Source organism: Gekko japonicus, unplaced genomic scaffold (genome assembly GCF_001447785.1).
Source record: "Gekko japonicus isolate JY-2015 unplaced genomic scaffold, Gekko_japonicus_V1.1 scaffold3378, whole genome shotgun sequence".
In the NCBI taxonomy this organism is placed as follows: Eukaryota; Metazoa; Chordata; class Lepidosauria; order Squamata; family Gekkonidae; genus Gekko; species Gekko japonicus.
Genome location: NW_015170375.1, coordinates 98,514 through 121,481, shown reverse-complemented (window position 1 = coordinate 121,481; position 22,968 = coordinate 98,514). Strand labels below are relative to the sequence as shown.

Below are 22,968 nucleotides of genomic sequence, written 5' to 3'. Positions count from 1 at the left end.
AAAAAAACAAGGAAATAAGAAAGCTGAGCATTTCTAACACAGCTTTTCGGGCAGAGCCTTATCATAAGGTGGGCTTCTCCATCTCTACAATTCAGACCCCTCCTCTTACTAGGCCACAATGGCAACACCAGGAATTCACCACTCCTTTCTCCCTTTCCGCCATTATAATTGGGGTAATCCCCCCAACTCCTCAGCACTATCCCCAATCATGGAAAATGTAAAGACAGTAGAAGACAAGACAACCTCAGTTTAGACTACGAAAGAAACCTCTCTGTGCAACCTGAGGCATTTACTCTATGTGTAACCTAGGCAGGACCACAAGCCCTTTGAAAAAAAGTAGAATAAAAACATGACAACCATTACCCCTCTCTAACCAAGCACAAGAAGTGGCAGAGACAACTTCCACAGGACCATAAAGCCCCCCTCCCCCAATGAATACCTCATTGAGATAGTCCTCAAGGTCTGCCAAGATGCGGATGTAGAACCGGGGCACGCCTTCCTTGTCCACAATGCTCTTGGCCTTCCCGTAGGCCTTGCCCAGCAACTCAAACTCCTCCAGGCACTTGGTGACGTCCCGGATCTTCATGGCATTTCGGATGGTCTTGATCAAGTTGGTAAGCTCTTCAAACCTGCAAAAGTTTGGAGGGAGATTTCACACAGGCCCCTTCGAGAACACTGCACCATTACTGCCGATAAAAAGCAACTGGTGATATGTCGATGAACAGAATGGTAAAATTTCCTGGACATCTGAAGATGCTGTGGGGCCCAGCCCTCCAGAAGCCAAGCACCCCACTTCCCACAAGACCAGCCACACGTCACCTCTTGTCCTTTGCGCTGCGCACCACTCTCTTCGTATCTTCTTCATCTTCACTCAGAATCAGAGGCCTATGAGAAAAAAGAGATGACTTAGATCTCTGCACTTCAGGACTGAACTAAACCAAGCCTGGCCATATGATGTGAGCCAGTCGTAACACATGCCTAAGTAGAAGAAAAGTCTCAGCAAACTGTAAGCCTAACAACTATGGGAAAGAGAAGGCAAGAGAAAAGATGTTCAGGAGACATCACCTGAATCCAAAGAGATGCTGAGAGAATTATCCAGGGGTCAATTTGGATGAGTATCTTTTACCTGACTTACTATTTTAAAGATATTTATACTCTGCTTTTTTTTTAAACTTGGCTCTGCATAATTCACAAGATTAAGAACTCACACTTGAGAACTTGGCCAAGAGAAATTAAAATATACCCCGGCAGTTAAGGTATCAGTACACCCTTGGTATACTGATCACACAGTCCCACTAAATAAAGCTATTTCAAGTTGATCACTGAAACACACCAGGAGTACACCAAGACAGGCGCCTTCGGGGAGGGAGGGACAGAATCTTAGATTTGCTACCACAACGACCCTACCCTTCGTAGCCACCTTTGGCAGCAGGGCAAACAAGGAACTATGGTCAAGCAGGGATCTAAACCAGTGAGAGCCAGCTGGACTAGATGGACCCGATCTGACCCAACAGGGCTCTTTTTATGTTCTTAGGCTGTCACACAGATACAAATAAGGACTTTAAAGAGCAACAGAGAGCAAAGTATGCACACAAGGAAGTGCCTCTGAGAGGTGTACAGGGTGGGTGCTGTGAATTAAAACTGAAATGAAAAAGAGAAAGACTAGATATAAGGTCCTCGCCATATTGATACTTTCAAGTCTTCAGGGCTCCTCCACTCCACATCTCTCACTACACAGCCTAAGGCACTGCTTAACAGCTCTCTGACTCGATGCCTCCCACCCTCCCAACTCCTCCCTGACTCCAATATACTTACTGTTTTCCAAAGTTGCCTCCGACAGGCTTGGCCACCTGCTCATCCCCAGAAAGTGATGACTCCGACTCGCTGTCGGAGCCCGTAGTAAAGAAGCGCGACATGGCAGCAGCAGCTCTGGGTCAACGACCCCCTCCCCAGTCCTAAGTGGGGAGAAAATTTCAAGGGGCAGCAAGTTTAGTAATATTTTAAAAATCTGATCTATTTTCTCTCATTTACTTTAAACTTATATTTCTGCATTATTTTATATAGTCTTCATCTGGTACTGCAAGAACCCCCAAGACAATATACCTCAGCACATATTTTTCTTTGCTCTCATCTTATGTCCTCTGGCTGCCTTCCCATTTGGCAAATTTTAGACCATGAGGGCTGATTCACAGGTTGCATTTGGGGTCCCCATCCTGTGACCTTTGGAAGAGCCACACCTGAGTTGCAGGTTTTCCTCCCCTATGGTTTAAGTCTTTCTCCTGTATCATTTTCCTGCTCAGCAATAGTCTTAGGGGCATGCTTTTTGGCCCACTGGGGAAACCCACATATACACTCCCAATGGGCCAAATAGTACCTCCATGGATTGCTTCACATCAGGAAAAAAGTATGTTGGGAAAAGTTGAAGTGCCTTCTCTATACATGCTACAGTTATGATCTAAATCAGGAAAGAAAAATTAAGAAGAACCTGCAACTTGTATGTGACACAGTGTGGGGACCCCAGACCCAACCTGTGTTTATTTGATTTATAAAGGCAAAGTTGCCACGGGAGAGGCACGGATGGTGGGCGGATTATCCGGGCGCGATCACACCCCAACATCTGGGAAGTGGAGTGCACCCGTGGCTTACCGCCGACAATGCGAGTTAAAACACCAGTATCTCCAAGCAGTGTTCCCTCTAAGCTGAGTTAGTGTGAGCTAGCTCACAGTATCAAACTGCGCCGGAGCAATTAGCCACGCCTCCCCCCCCCCCGTGATATCTGGCCCGTGTGACCGGGGCCTTAGTTTACTACTGTATGAATCAGCAATTCTTAAGAATGAACCTGTCTTTCCTTGTTACTGGTGTTACAGATGGTACTGGTGATAAATACAATAATCAATACACTAGATAGTTAGATCTCATTTCTGTCCCATTTTTAATGTTAACTGCTGATTGCTACTGGGTTTAAACAGAATAGTACTGTATGGACATTCTACCTCCTTCCACTGCAGAACTCTAGGCAGCATACATAAGGTTCACAGAAATTCTCCCATCCAGGCACTGACCAGATTCAGTTTTGCTTTGCTTTTGCTAACAAATTGCATCATTCACCTTCAGACCTCATTTTAACACAGCTGCTTATAGCTAGACTTTGATGTTAATGTTGCTAAGAAATTGCATCAAGCACCTTCGGGCCTCATATTATCCCAGCTACTTATTGCTGGGCTTTGATGGAGTATTTTAATGTTGCTACCTATAACTTTACTGCTAGTCTTTCAATCTTACTAATTTTCTCTTATCCATAAAGAACTGGAAAAGCGTGGCACAGAAACAATATAAAACCATAAAAAACCCTAAACCAGACAGATACACTACTCATCCTCACAAGCCGCCACTCTTCAGATAAGACCCTGAAGGCAACGCCCTCTCTTACTCGGATTCAGACCCTTTATTCCGCGTCATTCCTCCCTCCATCTTTATCTCACACACACCCCAGCGGACCCCCCGCTTTAATCCCCACCCCCTTTACCACCGACCCCTTGTAACTACGTACGTACCCTTCACACGCGCTCACCCAAGCCAAGCCTGAAAGACAGAAGCGGCTTCGCGCAACTCCGGCAACAACTACGCACGCGCAATTTTAGACGTCACTTCCTAAACTAGCGAGTAAAAGAACTCAGTTTAGGACTCATAGACGCCGCCCTTATCAGTACTTCCGGTCTAAATATGAGTTCCTCCCACAAACAGATGAGAGTTTAACCATCGAGATGGTGGTGGATTCTAGCAAGGCCGCTGCGTTTTGATGGAGCGGACTTCACCTAACTGCAGAGGCCCTGTTAAATCTTTCAGTTGCCCCCACATCTCCATTTCCATTTTTAACCAGAAGTAATAGCGCCACTTCACGATCTGGGCAATTTTGGCCAATAACTTCTTTTAAACTTTTACCGGAAGTGAAGTTTTGCGTCCCTCTGGGCGACCCTGTCTATGAGCCCTAAACTGGGGACAACATGGTTTCGTGACGTCAGGGAATGGGGGGGGAGAAAAGGATGATGGGAGTTACTCGCCTCTGACTGGGCCAAGAGCATTTCAAGCACTGCGCACGCGTAGAAATAGAGCCGCTGCGACAAGCGCTTGTATGAGTAAGGTCAGGGATCGCCTCTGTGCGAACATTTCTCTGCCGCTGTGATGCAGCTGTATTTGCAGCAGCAACAACAAGAGCTGCACTGTGAAATTCTGGCGTGTGGCATTGCCCTAGGTTTTCAGAGCTATGAGGGAACTAATCAGATGTGTTTCTTTAACAGTTCCATAGATCCTCATTTCTGAGGAGTGTATTGGTAAGTTACAGGATGAGTGCAAAGGTCTGTCATAGTCACCAAACTAGCACTTCTGGCTTGTCAGCATTAAGCTTCAGCTTTACGGTACTTCAAGAATCTTTTGTAAATATATAAATTAGTGAATTGGGAAATTTGATTTTTTTTTAAAAAAAGCTTTTACTTCTTCTAAAACATCTAATACTTTAAAAAAAAACCTCTTGCTACCGTATTTCCTCAAAAGGAAGATGACCCTGTCTGTAAGACACTCCCCTGCTAAAAATGTTATACACAAAAAGGTTGTTGTATTGGATTTAACTGTACCTTGCATGCAGATTTAAGACAAACCTCTTTTTAAAAATGGTATATCTGGAAAAAAAACCCTAGTCTTGCATTTGAGTAAGTACTGTAACATATTTAGTACTTTAAAATTCAATCAATGCACCAATTTCTTGAGAATCTCTTTGGTCTAAATCACAAACACCCCCCTTCCCACACACATTTATGTGACCTTTTGGGTGGGCTACTCACACACTCTCAGCCTAGTAACCTACCTCACAGGGTTGTTATGAGGATAAAATGGAGGAGAGCTGCTTTGAGTCCCATTAGGGAGAAAGCTGGGGTATAAATGAAGTCAATAAATAAATTGCTGCAAAGAAATTGACACTAACGATTTATATTCATACTGTAATGGATTTGTTTTCTATTTCTGACACCACCTTCAAACAACAGTCACCACTCATACTGCTTTCTAAGTCTGTATCCCACTCCATCTCCGCGTGTTAAAGTATCCAGGCAACCACCGCCCACCGAGGAGAGCAAACTGGACCATTCGGATGACTCTGAACCATAGAGTATATACTTTCAGATGACTAGAGAGGACCGGCGTTTCCAGCCGAGCGCAGAACCATACAAGAACCCATAAAGGGAGAGGCTGCCTGAATGAAGGCGGGGAACGCGGTTCCTAAATTGAACCGGAGAAAGAAAGAATCAAATTTCTCTCCGCTTAGACAGCCAATAGGAACAAAGAGAGGGTGGTGCCTTTAAGGAGGAGGTAAGTGGTGATTGGACAGGAGCTGAAGGGCGGGGCAAACTGCGAGCAAGAGCGCGAAGACTCGAACTTTGCCGTGCAAGTATGGATTTGGCGCCGGCGCTTCTGGGCTCGTCTGTGTCTGAAGTGATGACGGCGGCGGAGGTGAGCAGAATGTTTTACGGCTGAAGGTGGCCTTCTATTAATCACGGGCCCGGCGCGATGGATACTACTGTTGGTCTATTTGGGCGGTGGTACTGGCCAAAAAACCTCAGCGGTTCGGAACTACTATTCCCAGCATGCTTTGCGGTCCCGCTCTAGTAAAGCCAGTATCCCAGCATACATCGCGACCCCTGGGCCAGCCGTTCCTTTGGCACCTTGGGACTTATCTACCTACAAATGAGGCTTTGCTTCTTCAGATTGCTCCTGTGCGGGGTTGAGGTGTCACGTGTTCAAGGCTTTTCCTGTATAAAACTCCCTGTAAATAGTATATTGTGGAGTATTGTTTTAAACTAGCCCCTTTCCATGATAAGCAAGATTTTGCTTTACGGGGGAATTTTTTGTGGTTTTGGGGGGGAAAGTGACTTATTTTATTTAGAGAATTTATATGGTGACTCAACAGTACATCTGTGAACTTCCTGTAGTGGGACTTTACCCCCTCCCCTCCTGGTACTGCAGTGCACTGGGTCCCTGAACCTTTGTTCTTGAGGTCCGTGTACCTTGTGGAGCAGTGTATGTGTGGGAGGGGGCTGTAGTGGTAGCGAAGAACTGGGGGAAATCACCACCCACTTATCTGCAAATAGAGATGCTGGTCTGTTGGAGAAACTGTGTGGTTGAATATCTGTCATTAAAAACAACAACATAAGAATTACCAATATTAAAACAAGCTATTAAAAGGTGTTACTTTTTTGTAATCTGGACTTCGACAGTCTGTTTTACCACTTGTTTTTTTACTACATGTGTAGACCAGGTAATATGGAAACATGATGCTCATACATGGGAAGAGATTGCTTGCAACAAATTTCTCTAAAGTAGAGCATAAGCTTGCTGAGCTTGTGGTGTTAGTGTTATACACACAGTTTATGAAACACTGTTATGCACTCAGCACTCTGTCTGACTTAGTAGGCTAACCTTAGTAGACTCAGCACCTCTGACATACACAGACATACAGATATGTTAAGTGCCATTGATGATTCTAATTACAGAAACAGAAATCAATTATGAACACATATTCAGATATTCATTTTGGTTCATTGCTTAAATGCATTCTGGGGAAAATAGTAAATGCTAACAGGCAGTAACTGACTGCTTATGACCTTGCTTATATTGGCCAGTTGTAACTGCGCATGTCCCTGATGTCAGGTAGCTTGCGTTAGATGGAAACCATACTACATGATGTACTCATATCTGTTACATTAGAACCTTTTTATCACTTCATAGCCTGGGAAGAAGAAGGCCCATTGTTCAACTGAAGGTCAAGAAGGCCCTGGCTGAGGCTAGACGAACATCTAGCCTAATTTCCTCTGCTATTTCTGTTTCTTTGTCTCCTCCTCGCTCCCTGTTGCTGTTTTACCATTCGCTTCCCACTATTGGCTTCCATTTGCTCCCCTTCCTCTCTTCCCAGCTGCTGCTTTAGACCCCTTTGCTGTTGCCATTCTTTTTGTCTGTCTGACCTTCTGTGACGTCCTCCTTATTGGGGAGGACTAATTTCACTTTAAAAGTGTTCTTTATTTTGTTTTACTGGGTATATAAGGCTGCCACCAGGAAATTTTAAGGATTTCCAAACCTTTATGCTTTTACTGTTGCTCTTTTTAATTTGGTAGACCGAGTTCAAGGCTTACAGGGATCTATGTGGTCCTGGGAAGTATTTCATTCAGAGCTAGTATAAACTTGGATGAAAGAGGATTTATTGAAATAACTACTAAATAAGGAGGTTGTACAATGTAACTAGTAATGTATAAATGATGAACAATTGCTTTGGTATCACACAATCTTATCCCTCACTGACAGGGATCTTTCAGGTAACTTTGTAACACTTTAACTCAAGGTCATATATGTTCACTGTTTCTCTCCAGTTTATCAGGACATACAGCCTTTCCTATAACTTGTCTTCAATTAAACTTTCATTTACTTTTTCCTATACACTCAGCTTTCCTTCTGTTTCTCTGTCTCACTGAACTACCTCAGCTGTAAGCTTATAATTGCTACCACAAGAACTGCTTGTCTAACTTCAGCTGTCAACTCGTAACTGCAACTCCTGACTGACGCACAAAACCTCCACCCAGATTCACTTCCAAAACCCCTCCCCCTCTCTGTCAACCACCAATCATACCACACTTGCGTCTCTCAACCACTCTAGTCTACCTACCACAGCCATGCAACCAAACTTTTAAAGAGACACACACACACAAAAACAAGGAATCATTACACCTTTCTTCAGTGCTGTTGTGTGGTGCCACTGCTTTAGCATCAGGCTGTATTTTGGACTGCTGTCTGCCCCCCCCCCCTTGCAATACTTGTACATATACAGGCATAGCTCTTTACCTTCTTGGGTTATTTTAAGCCCCAATCTTTTTAAAGTTGTATTTTGCTGATATCCTGGGGTTTCCCCCTGTTTTGCCGAAAACCCTTCTTTAGCCCTGGATGACATTTCTCCCACTTTAGATTTTTTGATCTGTGCAGTTGGGCCATGTTGGGGAATTATATCTATGATAGCATTGGCATACTAATGACTGGACTCAATCTCTGGAAGATCTTGCATAGTAGATTAATGTAGCTGATGATGTAGTGATGGTTATAGAGTGAATTCCTGCAGAACTTTGGAAAGCATAGGCTTGGATCCAGTGGTAAATTGCCAGTAATAGAAGCCAGATTTTAAAAAAAATAAATTTGTTTAACTATTTTCCATATCAAACAGTAATACAACATTATAATCATTTACAACATATTTTGGAGTTAGACATTTTTTTCCAACCGTCTACTTTCTGCCATCGTTTTTTAAACACATTTTCATCCTTTCCCGACAAAATCATGTTTACTTTATCCATTTCTTTTATCTCTATAATTTTTGTAATTAATTCTTCTTTACTTGAGATTTTATCTGATTTCCAACATTTAGCTATCAGAATTCTGGATGTAGTAAAATAGAAGCCAGATTTTTGATGAATCCCTACTTTCACTGTAGATTCACACCCCCCCCATTCTATTCAGGGAGGGGGTCTTTGGGCTGCGGTGCCATGGGGGAGGCAAGAAAGTTCCATTCTGCTGATGGAAATCCCTCCTGCTGGATCCAGCCTGTTGTCTAGAGGTTCGATATTATTTTCATTGCAACTGGGGAATGAATGATATCAGGCTTTTTGTTCATTCTTAAACCCTAACTGTGGTCTTGGCTTCATTTGGACATGCAGGATCTGAAATCTCAGGAAACCTTTGACAGCGAAACTGACAGTGGACAGGGCAGCTGTGAAATAAACTCTTCAGTACAGATGAGCGAGAAAACTGATGATGATGGAGGTCTGTAATTCACTGTTACATTTTCTTGTCCCTTAAAAACAAAAAGGGTGTCATGTAGCTATATAATTCTTTCAGACAAAAATAGGAAAATACAGTGTAAATCCGCCAGTTTTTTCCCTTCATGTGAATCTTCTACAATGGCTTGAACTGTGGACCATGACCCAAAGGTCCCTGCCGTCTCTTGCGCTTAGAAAGTGGCCCTTCTTCAAAAAGTCTGAGAGCTGCTGCTCTAGTAGAAAGTTGCCATACACAGCTAGAACAATCTGCATGATTAAACAACTTGTTTTTCCATGGCAGCCACTCCCTGCATTGTCAGACCCTTTCCCAAAGTAGTTTCAAATGTATCTTGAGGGCTGCTGTCATGTTGGAGCAGATTTTAAAAGAAAAGAGCTCTGTACTTAGAATTAGCCCATGAAGTGTTATAAGCTACAGTGATTTGTGGATTGCAGGGGGGGGGGGGCTTATGACCATAGGAGTTAAATTTCCCAATGAAGTTCAGCTAAATGCTTCTCATCCAGTAGATCAGTGGAACTCACTCCGAGAGCCACATCCACAATTACCAAGATGGAGACAATTGACCAAGAGAGACACTTGACTACTGTATGTCCTGGGCACTACCCCAAACACACAAAAGTAATAACACATAATATAACCCTTTAAATTACCGGAGTACCTTTAAGCATCTAGGACTGTCTTTTCCCTATTACCGAATTCCCTGAAAATAAGACACTGTCTTATATTTATTTTTTCTCAAGAAGACACACTAGGGCTTATACCACAAATGCATAGAAATCCTGCTAGGGCTTATTTTTGGGTAGATCTTATTTTCGGGGAAACAGGGTATTGGGAGTTTTGTTTTATGGGATAGCATTCAAGAGTGGTGTGCCCCATTCCACCACCATATTCAGCTGCTCACGTGATCCAGTCTCAAACCCCCTAGATTTGTACAACCTTGATATAAGCCTTGTTGTGTTGCGTCTTAAAAATGCAATAATTTTATCTTGGGCCTATGATAATGATGAGATCATTCCAGTTTCTAAAGAAATTGCTCAGTTTCCTGCAATGCGGGGTGGGAATCACAGTGAACAGTGCTCCGAAGAGCTCCAGGTGGTATGTCGAAAAAAATAACTTGCGGCTCCCGAGCCACTGAGCATCACAGTGTACCTGATTCAGGTTGTACCTGATTTTGCAATATTTCAGATAAACAGAGGAAGATAAAATTAATGTATTAATCACTTATACAGTGTTAGTGCGTTTAAAAAATTGATGCATATCATGAATGTGTACATTATTTTTGACAGAGTCAGATGAAGAAATTTGTGTGCGTAGGAGAATCCAAAGTAAGAAGGTGCTTCCCGACAGTGAGAGCGAAGGAGAAGATACTTTGCACCCAGCATCGGAGGCTGCAGCTGGGAATGTGGAATGTGCAGAGGAAAACAGTACATTTGCTTCTAAGGAGAAGAAATCGCACTGCCTCTACAAGGCTCCACTAGACAGTGATGAAAGTGACACGGATGACCTGCTGCACAATGAGAGCCTTGCAACAAATCCACAGCCTGGTTCACCTGGGCTTGCATTAGCGACATCAGCAATGCCAAGGGGAAAGCATAAGAGCGGCAAAGTTGGCTGTGCAGAGCAAATGGATGGAGAAGAAAGGGGCAGTCGAAGGAAGAGAAGAACGGAGAAAGAGAAGAAAATGAAGGCCATTAGACAGATGGAGAAGACGGAAAGGAAATGGGAACAGAAGGTGTGGCGACGAGGAAAGAATGCTTCTCAGGGTTGTTGTGCATATATGCACAGTGTAAAGCCTGATTGAATATCAGGCTGTGTGTTTGCTTCATCCATAATGTAACATGATACATACATGCTTGTACACGCATACATGAAGCTGCTACTGCCTGGTCCTTTTAATTGGAGATGCTGGGTATTGACCTGGGAACCTTCTATATGCAAAGTAGAGGCTCTTCCACTGAGCCACAGCTTCTCCCCTATGATCTATAGACAGGCGTTCCACTAATTCTACCATTGAAATGTCAGCTGTAGCCCTGTGGCAGCCCAGTTGGTTACCACTGCAGGAGACAGAAGGTCTGGAGAAACAGCTCATTGTATGACAATGGTTCCTGAACTATGTTGCTGCAGAGTAAAGATGAGGGTGGTATGATTGAAAGCTCCCCTATATATATAAAGAAAATAATAATCCCTACAGAGAGGGAAACTTTAGCAATGATATAAAATGTACTGCTCTCTCCGATATTCTGGTTTTATGTTTGTTTTCCTGGTTAGGAAATGTTCAAATGTAGAATCTAAATCATACAATAAGCAACGTGACGTTTGGCTGCCGCAGCACATGTTTCAGTGTGGGGGATAAGGGTTTTTGCTCGGCCAGTTGATGCAGAATATAAAATCTATTGCGTATGTTTGAGAAAACAATTTAGTCTGTTAGCAACATAACCCTTCTTTTCAAATGCAAGTGTGCTTTTTGTTACATTAAGGAGAACATTTCTCAACACAAACTGTCACATACTATGTTTTTTGGTCCAGGAGGAGGAGAAGGAGCTTCATCTTGAGGACAGTGGGTGTCTCCTGGCTGATAGAGACCTCTTTGAGAATGGTTTGGAGGAGGATGAGGAGTCACTAGACTCAATAAAAGCAGCAGCGAAAGAGAAAATGAAAAAACAGAAAGTAAGTTACTCTGCACCTTCCAAGGAGTCTGAATTCAAATGTGTGGAAACAGCCCAAGAGTCTCGTGGCACACTGAAGCCTGTTTCATAAGCTGGAAGAAACCTGTTAGTCTTTAAAATACCATGCTGTCAGAAGTCTGTTTTTATTTTAGTTGTTTTTTGCAGCTCTCTAGCACAGCTACCTCTCTAGAGTAGTACTTGCAAGTCTGTAGCACAATAGTTTGCACTGCTTGGTTTCTAGAGACAGTAGACATAGAGAATAGCATAGGTTTTTTTAGTAGGACGGTTTTAGTATAAATTCTACAATTTAGGGGGGGGCGTGTTAAGTGCTTCCGACTTATGGCAACCCTATGACTTAATGTCCTCCACTCTCAGGTCTTGCAAACTGAGGCCCATGGCTTCCCTTTATTTAGTCAGTCCATCTCATCAATTCAAGGGGGAGGGGACGAATACAGACAAAATAGCCACTGAATCTTTTAACATTGTATACTGCCATTTTTGTACGACAAAGTTTCTGTTTGTTTAAAACCATGGAGCATCACAATAAAAGAATTCCATACAATAAAGTAGAATACATTTCCAAGAAATAAATTAGGATATGTCTCTAGCACCTCTAGGAAAATATAGATACAACCTGAAATTAAAACAAAAATCAGTATGAATCCAGACACACCCAGGGGCAAATAGTCCCCGAAACACTGTTGTGGTGCACCAATTTGTACTGGGGATTTTTTGAACAGCAGATCCATACAATGTGACTTTGTATGTGTATGCTTTGCATTGTCTCATATCCAGAAAGTTTTTCAAAATTATATGTAGTTCTAATACAAGTGAAGATATTGGAAAGAAATATTTTTTTGTAATTTAAAAAAAAATAGGGGTACAGAAGAAAAAAGGGAAGTGCTGATGATGGTAGAGCTCCTCCTTGATATGGTTCCCTTGGACATCCTGCAGGACAGAGATAATACTGAAGAGTTGCTTAACTGTAGGGCTCTTTTTGTACCAGGTACTCATTTGCATATTAAGTGACACACCCCTAATGTAGCCAATCCTCCAAGAGCTTACAGTAGCTCCTGTAAGAATAGCTCTGTTAGCTCTTAGAGGATTGGCTACATTAGGGTGGTGTGGCCTAATATGCAAAGGAGTACCTGCTACAAAAAGAGCCAGGCCTGTAGTCTATATAAAGGGTTTTCATTAGTGCCACTGTAGCATAGTGACCAAGAGAATGAGCTATGATGCCAGGTTTGCTAGTTCAAATTTAATCTGCTGCAGGCTCACTAAACAACCTTGGGCAAGCTACTTTCTCTAAGACTTCCCCCGTCTTCAATATGGGGAAGAAAAAGAAGAGGAGGAGGAGGAGATTGGATTTATACCCCACCCTTCACTACCTGAAGGAGTCTCAGAGGGGCTTACAATCTCCTTTCCCTTCCCCTCCCCACAACAGACACCCTGTTAGGTAGGTGGGACTGAGAGAGCTCTGAGAGAAACTGCTCTTTCAAGGACAGCTCTGACAGAACTATGGCTTGCCCAAGGTCATCCAGCAGGTGCAAGTGCAGGAGTGGGGAATCAAACCGGGTTCTCCCAGATTAGAGTCCACTTAACCACTACACCAAACTAATAAATTTGGTCCAGGTTGCAGGGCTGTTATAATAATTACTTGATAATATATGACTTTGAATGTGAATAGTTCAGTCCTAAGGAGAAGTATGCCCTCCTAAGCCCATTGGCTTCAGTTGATTTAGGAGGGTGCAACTCTTCTTAGGGTCGTACTGCAGTCTTACGCACACCTACTGGGGAATAAGGTATGTTGTACTCAGCGAAATGTACTTTAGGGTCAGTGTACATAGCACAGCAGTCAAAGGTACTAGACTACACTCTGCAGCAGGTGCCACAACAGTCCAAAAAAATTAATCTTATAAATAAAGGTCTCTAATGTTTCTTGTGGCTATTTAATTAGAGGTGTTCTGGGAGACGGAAATAACTTCCTTTTTGATCTAAACAGCTGTTTTCAGGGAGTCAAGATTACAAGGATATGCTGGATGAATATGAGGGACCATCGTTAAAGGAGTCTAAGAAGGTGAGTATCTTTTTATACCTTTTTCTTTTTAATTCTATATGAGTTTCATTTTAACATGGGCATTTGGATAGTGTTTAGCAGAACCTCACATTATCCCTTTGTCCACCCTCCCTTTCCAAGTGGGCTTTATTTCAGTTCTCTTTAAACTACATTACAGCGGATTGTATTGGTGTTTTTTTTATTTTAAAAACCAGCGTACAATTCTTAAGTGTTTCTTTCCCCTTTTTTTTAAAGGAGAGGAAGGCAGCCAAATTAAGTAAAGAAGCCATCAAACAGCTGCATAGTGAGACTCAGCGGCTTATTAGAGGTATGACCACTCTTGGCAAAGAGCCCCAGTTCATACTTCGCTCCAAGAAGTCGAGGACATTCAGAGGGCAGCGGGGCCAAGCAAGAGTTTTCCGGGGTGGGGGGGTCTGTGCAGGCGAATCCAGCAAGTGTTGGCTATAGCTGTGACAAGCACTCGGAGCCTTGTTAATTGAGTTCTGTGTGAACTGGGGTATGCTCTCTTTGTAATCATTAACTTCAAACATTTTTCTTGCCTAGAGCTTAAAACCACAACCCTCTGGCATGAGTGTGCCCCCCCCCAAAAAACCCACCTTCTGCTCCTGTACTGAAGCATCAGTGGGTTTGTAAGATTTTCTGTGGATGCTGCAAATGCAATTAGTTTCCACTGTTGCAAACGGAGGTTTTATTAGCAGGATTCTTAAATGAAAAATTCTGGGCTGTTACGGTCGTACTTTGTTCAGGCATTGTTTTTCATGTCATGTTTCTGCTAAGGTAGGGCTCAACAAATCCCAGAAGCCAGGTAACCATGCTGCCTTCATTGCAGCGCCTGGTATTTTCAGCAATTAATTTATTATGATGACAGCCAGGTTTACCCCCATTTATATACCTCAACACTTGTTGTATAGCTTGTATTTAATTATGAGAAGCTGTGATGAGTTTAGTAGTAAGTTTTGTGGCCGTAATTAACAGGAAATTAACGGTTATTAAATTACAAAACAGTGAAGGCTGAAAAATGAGTCTGGCACCTACATTTTTGGGCTGACTCCTAGAGCAAAAGCAGTTTGTCAGGGCCTGTGCTAAGGTGATCGTGGCTGCGAATGAATCTCATGGATTTATTTGCCATTGTATCCTAATATTTCCAATTTCTGCCATTGTACCCTAATAGTCCCAATTTTGAGCCAATTTCTGTAATGGCCACTGAATCCCTAAAAAGGCAGATAGTCTTTTCCCAGTTTGTTCTTGCTGAGATACTCTTTTGCGGGCCAGAAGGCCACAGAAACAAGAAGTTAACTGTTCAGTAGCTAGAAGGTAGGGTGCTGTAATGCCACAGATTCTTCCAGCCACTTGGCAGAACTAGCTGCTGAATGTTGTGCCATACCCCAACGGGCACTTCAGTATCTGGTAAAATGTCTGTTTGGTGTACCTCTCTCTGCAGTCTTTAGCTTACTGATTGTGTAACTTAATCTCAGTTCCAGATTTTTTAAAAATGCACCCAAAGGAGTAAAGTGGACTGTGTGGAGGAACACCAAATGCAAGAAACAAAATCCTGAGGCCAGAGCTCTGATTGGGAAACACACCCCCTCCTTACCTTGCCAGGTCCCCCATCCCCCAATGTATCCCTAGTATTGTACATGTTTGTAACAAATTTTAATGTCAAAATCTGTTCTGGGAACTGATTTTGGCATTACATTGGAGCATAAATAAGTAACCTGTAATGAGTTGGATCCAGATTAAATTTTCTGTCAATGGAATGGAGCTTTTCTCTCCCCCCTCCCCGCCCAATACTGCAGCCCATTGAAAAATGCCACTCCCAGGGGACAGGGGACCCTGAGGAATGACGTGAAGGAAGCTTGCAGTGGGATGGAAAATGGGTAGAAATCGCCAATTTCGTTTGGATCTGACCCACTGAGTTGCACGTACTTCCTCAGTTTTATAGAGCTGCTTGTTTTTTAAATTGTGCAACAGAGAGAGACTTCTAACCAATGCTCCCTCTAAGCTGTGGAGCTACTGGCATTAAAGCTGTGAGCGAGCAGTTTGGCTACTGCATAAATCAGTTTGCTCTGGAGCCATCCTTCCTGAGCTAAGACAAAAATGTGTGGGCTGGAGGCTAAAAAATTGTGAGCTAGCTCACACTAACTTAGCTCAGAGGGAACACTACTTCTAACGTCTATATAAAATGGGTTTTGTTTGCAATTGGAATATTGTGTGGATCTTAGCGCCTCCGTCTTGCTTACTGTTAAGTGAAAGAAAAACTGCTTTTGTACTTGGTTGCAGGCAAAATGTTGTATAAGTAATATTGGGGAGTTAGCTCCATAATCCTTGGCTGTTCTATGGTGTCTTTGTGATTTTATGATTCTTCCAGTTTGCTGATGTTAACTCTAGGCTGTCATAGTAAAACTGTTCCCGCACTGCACACAGATTCCATGTTTCTCCTCTTGCAGAAGCCAGCATATCTCTCCCATATCACCTACCAGAAGCCAAAAGTGTCCGTGATTTCTTCAAGTGCAAACCTCGGCCTGCCTTCCAAGGAAGTGCTATGACTTTGATCAAGTAAGTCAAGCCTGCTTAGATCCTTCTAAATTATTGTTCCTTTTCACAGTATAAACAGTGGGTTGGATGCAGACAATCTGCCAGTTTCTAGCACTTCCCCCTTCTCTCTGCAGCCCCAGCTCATGTTGTTTCTCAGAGTTCCCTATCCTGGAGCAGTATTTCACGGGGATCAACAGGGTGCAGGGGGGTTCCATTGAGCTGGTTGATAATTTAGTCGGAATCCAACCCATTGCTATGGACATTGCAGTTTTGCAGGAGCGTTGAAGAAGAAGAGGAGAGATTGGATTTATACCCCGCCCTTCACTTGGAGTCTCAGAGCGACTTACAAACTCCTCTCCCTTCCCCTCCCCACAACAGACACCCTGTGAGGTGGGTGGGGCTGAGAGAACTCTGACACAAACTGCTCTTTTTCAGGAACAGCTGTGCCCGAGCTTGTAACTGACCCAAGGTCACATCAGCAGGTGCAAGTGGAGGAGTGGGGAATCAAACCCGGTTCTCCCAGATTAGAGTCTGCACACTTAACCACTACACCAAACTACAGCATACAATATATTGTTAACAAGAATCAGCTCCTGAGGATCTCAAGTTTTATTGAATGCATCAACTCTAGCAAGTCTATACCATTTCCTAACTTATCTTGTGCAAACTGTTTATCAGTCCAAGTTTTGATATACTGTTATTTTTTCCATGTACATAATGTGCCATATTTTATTAAACCATTCCTCCATGCTTGGTAATTTCTCCCGGTTCCAATATTGTGCTACTAAAACATTTGCCGCTGTTAGTAGGTTTCTTATAACTCCCTTCCCTTTTATAACATTACTAACATAATAGCTTACTCTCTGTTTTCTTTAGTATGATCAGGAGTTCCTTACGCTTTTCAGTGATTGTGTTTCTAATACATTGATTTTTGTATGTATATTCTGCTCTTATATGGACTTTTCAAGGGTCTCCCATCAAGATTTGCTGTTCAGATCCACATCTCCTCTAGCTTTATTAATGCTACAGCATCTGATGGTTTCAGACTGTTTGCTGGGCACCTGCAGTGATCCTGTTCAGAGAGGAGAAGAGTGATGTGATAGTCTAACTCTCTTCTTGGCAGATCAGCAAAATACCAGCCCAGACTAGATGAAGAAAGGGCCATTCCCAAGATCCCAGGTGCCACCTACAGCAACAGTGGAGGAGAAGAAACTGAATGTCCAATAACACGGGAGCTAGAAGCAGGACTTGGTCCAGAAGTTTCAGCCATCACACATTCAAGTGTTGCCAGACCTGTTGCTGGAGAAGGGAATTGTTTGACAGTGGGTTATCCTGAGCAACACAGAGAAGACTGTGGTTCCAAAGCTGAAAGACTTACAAAGGAAACCAGTTCTGAGAAGCAAGGAAAATCTAATCTAATCAGTTCTGAATGCACTGACCTGGTGACAAATAAAGTGGAGGGGAAAACGATTGAACCAGGAGAGGAGCAGTCACCTGAATTGTACGCAGGGCTCCCAGCAGCGGCCTTGGCAGCTCCGGGTGAAAAATCAAAGAAGTCCAAGCTAGATCGCCTTCGGGAGATGGGGGTGGATCTGACAATCAAGCCTCGAATCTCTTCTGGGGATGATTCATTTATTAATCTTGATGAACCTGAATCAAACAGAGGTACGATGCTGACTGCTAGGATCCTGCCAAGTCCAACGCAGTCTTTATTATCTCGTTGCCACTTATAGGTTTTAAGAGGAACAGCAAAGTGTGCTATAGCTTCCTGGTGCATGGCATTAACTTGCCAATGGACTTTAAACTGTTAAAGAGTTATGAATACATTTATTCTCTCGGGGGAAGGGACTGTGTCTCAGTGGTAGGGCGCCTGGTGACAAATAAAGTGGAGGGGAAAACAATTGAACCAGGAGGGGAGCAGTCGCCTGAATTGTACGCAGGGCTCAAAGAACCTATACAGCTCCCAGCAGCAGCCTTGGCAGCTCCGGGTGAAAAATCAAAGAAGTCCAAGCTAGATCGCCTTCGGGAGATGGGGGTGGATCTGACAATCAAGCCTCGAATCTCTTCTGGGGATGATTCATTTATTAATCTTGATGAACCTGAATCAAACAGAGGTACGATGCTGACTGCTAGGATCCTGCCAAGTCCAACGCAGTCTTTATTATCTCGTTGCCACTTATAGGTTTTAAGAGGAACAGCAAAGTGTGCTATAGCTTCCTGGTGCATGGCATTAACTTGCCAATGGACTTTAAACTGTTAAAGAGTCATGAATACATTTATTCTCTCTTGGGGGAAGGGGCTGTGTCTCAGTGGTAGGGCATCTGCTTTGCATGCAGCAGGTTCAGTCCCCAGCATCTCTGGTTAAAAGCCATAGGTGCTGTGAAATACCTTGAGCTAAAATTCTATAGAGAGCCACTGGCAGTTGGTGCAAACAGTGTTGTCCTTGATGGGCCAATGGTCTCAGCAGAAAGCAGCTTCACCCTACTCGTGCATTGTCTCTTAAAATGCTTTGGTCTGTTGGACATCTATCTGCTGTTTCACGGACTGAAATTGGTGGCACTGTTTCCATGAAAGTTCATGTCCACTTAACACCCAACTGGTAGAACTGTGTAGCTAATTAACTCTACCTGTGTAAATCTGAGTCACTGTAGTAAGGTAAAGGTTCCCTTGCTCGAAAGCCAGTCGAATCTGACTCAAGGGTTTCCAAGCCGACGAGCCAGCGCTGTCCAAAGACATTTCCGTGGTCATGTGGCCGGCATGACTAAACCCCAAGGCGCACGGAACACTGTTACCTTCCCACTGAAGTGGTAAAAGGCGAGCAAGGAAGTTTTGTTTAATAATTAGTGACAGACTAATCCTGAACTGTTTGTTTTCTTCCATTGATAATATCTAAGTGAATGTATGTTTTTGGTTCTGAATTATGTCCTTTATCAGTCAAGAAAATGTTTTGGGGGCAAATTGCCACTACTTGCTGTGTGTTGGACATCTATCTGCTGTTTCACGGGCTGAAATTGGTGGCATTGTTTCCATGAAAGTTCATGTCCACTTAACACCCAACTGGTAGAACTGTAGCTAATTAACTCTACCTGTGTAAATCTGAGTCACTGTAGTACTTTGCAGTAAAAGGCGGGCAAGGAAGTTTTGTTTAATAGTGACAGACGGGAATCCTGAACTGTTTGTTTTATTCCATTGATAATATCTAAGTAAATGGTATGTTTTTGATTCTGAATTATGTTGTTTATCAGTCAAGAAAATGTTTTGGGGGCAAATTGCCACTACCTGCTGTGAATGAGCGAGAGTAATTATGTTCTCTTTTTAAAAATATATAAACAGAATTTGAAGCTTTGAAGGAGCGTTTTGTGCAGCATGCGCTTCAAACAACCAAACCAAAAACTGAACGGGTGGTGAACCTGAATGTAATTCGCAAAGAAATGACAGATGAGGGCAAAGAGGAGCTGAAAGCAGGGGTGGTACCCGTGACTCTCGCTGCAGAGAGTGTAGAAGAGACAGTCCACGGAAAGCCAGGTATGCCTGTGGGGACAGCTGCCAGATTTGGTGGATGGGATCAGTTTCCCCCATCACTCGGACACTTGAACCAAAGGTTGAGCAATTCTCTGCTCTGCCAGGCTGTCATACTCAGTGGCAAAAGTGAAGGATTATGAAAGGGTGGGGCTTATGTGGGGTGAAATTATATTTTGTTACTGGCTACATTTTTGGTTCATTTCCAGTTGTATCCCAAAGGTGCAGGTTGGTTATTAAAGGCAAGTAATTCAAAGAGTCATCATGGCGTACTGGTTAGAGTACTGGACTAGGAGGACCTAGTGGCACCACGTTCAACTACGCACTCTGCCATGTACGCTTGTTGGGTGATCTTGGGTCAGTCGTGCACTCTCAGCCTAGCCGAACCTAAAACAGTAGAAGAGAACAATGTACGCTGCTGTGTCGGGATATAAATAAAATAAACAAATAGTTCCGGCGTGGGGGTCCTGTCTCTAGGTGGATTTCAGACAGAGAAAGTTGGGTTACTATTTATATACAAAGGGGGGAAAATAGCCACTGAAAAGTATAATGTCTTTAAAAATTATATAAATAAATATTAAAGAAAAGAAATGTATAATGTCTTACAATTTGAAAATATTCCTGTCCCTGTAAGTGAAACTGGGGGCAGTTAAAAAAATCTTATTTTAATTAAAATTTGTTAGGGCTATCAGGACCGGATAAAGTTCCTTGGCGTTGAGAAGCAAGGGAACATTTTAGCTGGAGGGTGCCACTGGATCTTTCCTGTCCCTAAGTGACCATTGTATGTATGGAATAAAACCTAGATGTTGTTCTTCATGCAGGGAGTAGAGTTGCTAGCTTGGGTTCTGTGTGTTTGTGACTACCTATGAGTTCCATTTTGACCTTTCCTTTTCCCCAAGGAGCTCAGGGTGGCATGCAGGGTTCTCTCCTCTGTGTCATCCTTGCATTCCTGTGAGGTAGGTCAGGTTGAGAGTGTGTGACTGGCTCAACATGGCTATAGCTGAGAGGGGAAATTGAGGTTCACATCCCAGTTCCTGTGCCAACATTCTTAACCACACCGCCACACTACTTCTCATCATTCCCATGTTAGGTCATTCATTGGCTAACCGCAGGGCTTTTTTTGTAGAAAAAGCCCAGCAGGAACTCATTAGCATAATAGCCCATACCCAACAGCAGAAACTCATTAGCATATTAGGCCACACCCCTGACAGCACCGCTCATTAGCATATTAGGCCACACCCCACATGTTACCAGAAGTGTGGTCATCCAGCCACACCCACCTTTTGCTTCTTATTCTGTTTACCTTGTTTGTTGTCAAAACCCAGAGCTTTTTTTGTAGCGGGAACTTCTTTGCATGTTAGGCCACACACCCCTAATGTAGCCAATCCTAATGAGTTTCTGCTTTTGGGTGTGGCCTATTATGCTAATGAGTTCCTGCTGGGCGTGGCCAACTCAGGAGCCAGCCGGAACTCCGTTCCTGTGCGTTCCTGCCCAAAAATAGCCCTGGCTAACTGGTATCATTCATTCCTGTCCCTCACCGCAAAGAGAGAAAGAAAAAGGCAATCCCTCAAAACGACCTGCATAATCACAAAGAGCCAGCAGCCTCTGTCTCTACAAGGCATCGCAAGAAGAAAGGGCCGCCACTCTCACGACCTTTGCTAATGCCATAGAGTGGACACAGCCAACTGGTATGCCACTAGAGTAGATTCTGCCTCTGCCTTAAGTAGTTTTATCCGGTCTCTGGAAACAACTTAATGGAAGTGTGGTGACATGTTTGTCCTTGGCTTCCTCCGTAAGTAAAGGCTTTCAGCTTCTAGAAAGGAGGGAGTTCCCATGTTAATGCTGCACCTCTTCTTGGCTTTACAGCTGTTAGTGTATAATGCAGTAGCCATGCCCTGAGGGTGTGCTGTTCTTAACTGTGAAGCCCTTAATTGCCACGTGGTGTCTGACCACTGACTGGGGGGTGGGGTCAGTGTGCCCAAATCTCTGTCCCACACGGAGAGGGCCTAAAGAACAGAAAACGTACGGTATGACATTATAAGCATGGAGCCCTCTGGATGAAGCTTCTTCTGCAAGCTTGGAGTCTCAGAGCGGCTTACAAACTCCTTTCCCTTCCCCTCTCCACAACAGACACCCTGTGAGGTGGGTGGGGCTGAGAGAACTCTGAGACAAACTGCTCTTTTTCAAGGACAGCTGTGCCAGAGCTTGTGACTGACCCAAGGTCACATCAGCAGGTGCAAGTGGAGGAGTGGGGAATCAAACCCGGTTCTCCCAGATTAGAGTCCGCACACTTAACCACTACACCAAACTGGCTCTCAGGGAGTTCCCATGTTAATGCTGCACCTCTTCTTGGCTTTACAGCTGTTAGTGTATAATGCAGTAGCCATGCCCTGAGGGTGTGCTGTTCTTAACTGTGAAGCCCTTAATTGCCACGTGGTGTCTGACCACTGACTGGGGGGTGGGGTCAGTGTGCCCAAATCTCTGTCCCACACGGAGAGGGCCTAAAGAACAGAAAACGTACGGTATGACATTATAAGCATGGAGCCCTCTGGATGAAGCTTCTTCTGCAAGCTTTTATTTCTCCATTTAGAGCATTTTTAGGCTGCTTCTCCAGGGAACTTGCCCCGATAGCCCTGGACAGTCCCTCCCCAGCAGTAGCCATGCCCTGAGGGTGTGCTGTTCTTAACTATGAAGCCCTTAATTGCCACGTGGTGTCTGACCACTGACTGGGGGGTGGGGTCAGTGTGCCCAAACCTCTGTCCCACACGGAGAGGCCCTAAAGAACAGAAAACTTATGGTATGACATTATAAGCATGGAGCCCTTTGGATGAAGCTTCCTCTGCAAGCTTTCATTTCTCCATTTAGAGCATTTTTAGGCTGCTTCTCCAGGGAACTTGCCCCAATAGCCCTGGACAGTCCCTCCCCTCCCCACCGGCAAATACATTTTAATCTTAACATTTAAATATTCTCACTAATGCGTATAGCGTCATTGATCTGTTTTGCTTGAAGTAATCAAACTTTTTAAAAATTGGCTCAAGTGCATCTAAAGTATTCATGCCTCCGCGACTGCCCAGGTGAAAAGTTGCAAGTGCTGAAGGCTAAACTCCAGGTGGCCATGAAGCTCCGTAGGACAGAGGAACGCCTCAAGCGACAAGCGCTGTTTAAACTAGATAATGAGGATATGATGGAAGAAGAAGAGGAAGACGAGGAAGAAATGACAGACGAGTCAGAGGAAGAAGAGGAAGAAAGCAATCAGGAGGTATGTCCTCTCTCTCTCTCTCTCTCTCTCTCTCTCTCTCTCTCTCT

General features: G+C 43.7%; 2 protein-coding genes across 2 annotated transcripts in view; one reads left to right on the top strand and one right to left on the bottom strand.

Annotated features, from left to right (window-relative positions):
* The window catches only part of LOC107116342 (eukaryotic translation initiation factor 3 subunit C), a 21,669-nt gene extending 18,023 nt beyond the window's left edge, over positions 1–3,646 (bottom strand). Inside the window, exons 1-4 of the mRNA XM_015418245.1 lie at positions 3,555–3,646; positions 1,816–1,955; positions 820–885; positions 440–629 (exon numbers count right to left, since the gene is read on the bottom strand). Of these exons, the coding sequence (XP_015273731.1) occupies positions 440–629; positions 820–885; positions 1,816–1,916 (357 nt within the window). The 5' untranslated portion in view covers positions 1,917–1,955; positions 3,555–3,646. The remainder of the gene's footprint in view (positions 1–439; positions 630–819; positions 886–1,815; positions 1,956–3,554) is intronic.
* Positions 3,647–5,469: 1,823 nt separating this feature from the next.
* CLSPN (claspin) overlaps positions 5,470–22,968 on the top strand; it is a 38,745-nt gene continuing 21,246 nt past the window's right edge. Inside the window, exons 1-11 of the mRNA XM_015418244.1 lie at positions 5,470–5,502; positions 8,745–8,850; positions 10,152–10,597; positions 11,392–11,532; positions 13,534–13,608; positions 13,843–13,915; positions 16,056–16,164; positions 17,267–17,322; positions 17,877–18,257; positions 19,477–19,668; positions 22,737–22,921. Coding sequence (XP_015273730.1) covers positions 5,488–5,502; positions 8,745–8,850; positions 10,152–10,597; positions 11,392–11,532; positions 13,534–13,608; positions 13,843–13,915; positions 16,056–16,164; positions 17,267–17,322; positions 17,877–18,257; positions 19,477–19,668; positions 22,737–22,921 — 1,779 coding nt within the window. The 5' untranslated portion in view covers positions 5,470–5,487. The remainder of the gene's footprint in view (positions 5,503–8,744; positions 8,851–10,151; positions 10,598–11,391; positions 11,533–13,533; positions 13,609–13,842; positions 13,916–16,055; positions 16,165–17,266; positions 17,323–17,876; positions 18,258–19,476; positions 19,669–22,736; positions 22,922–22,968) is intronic.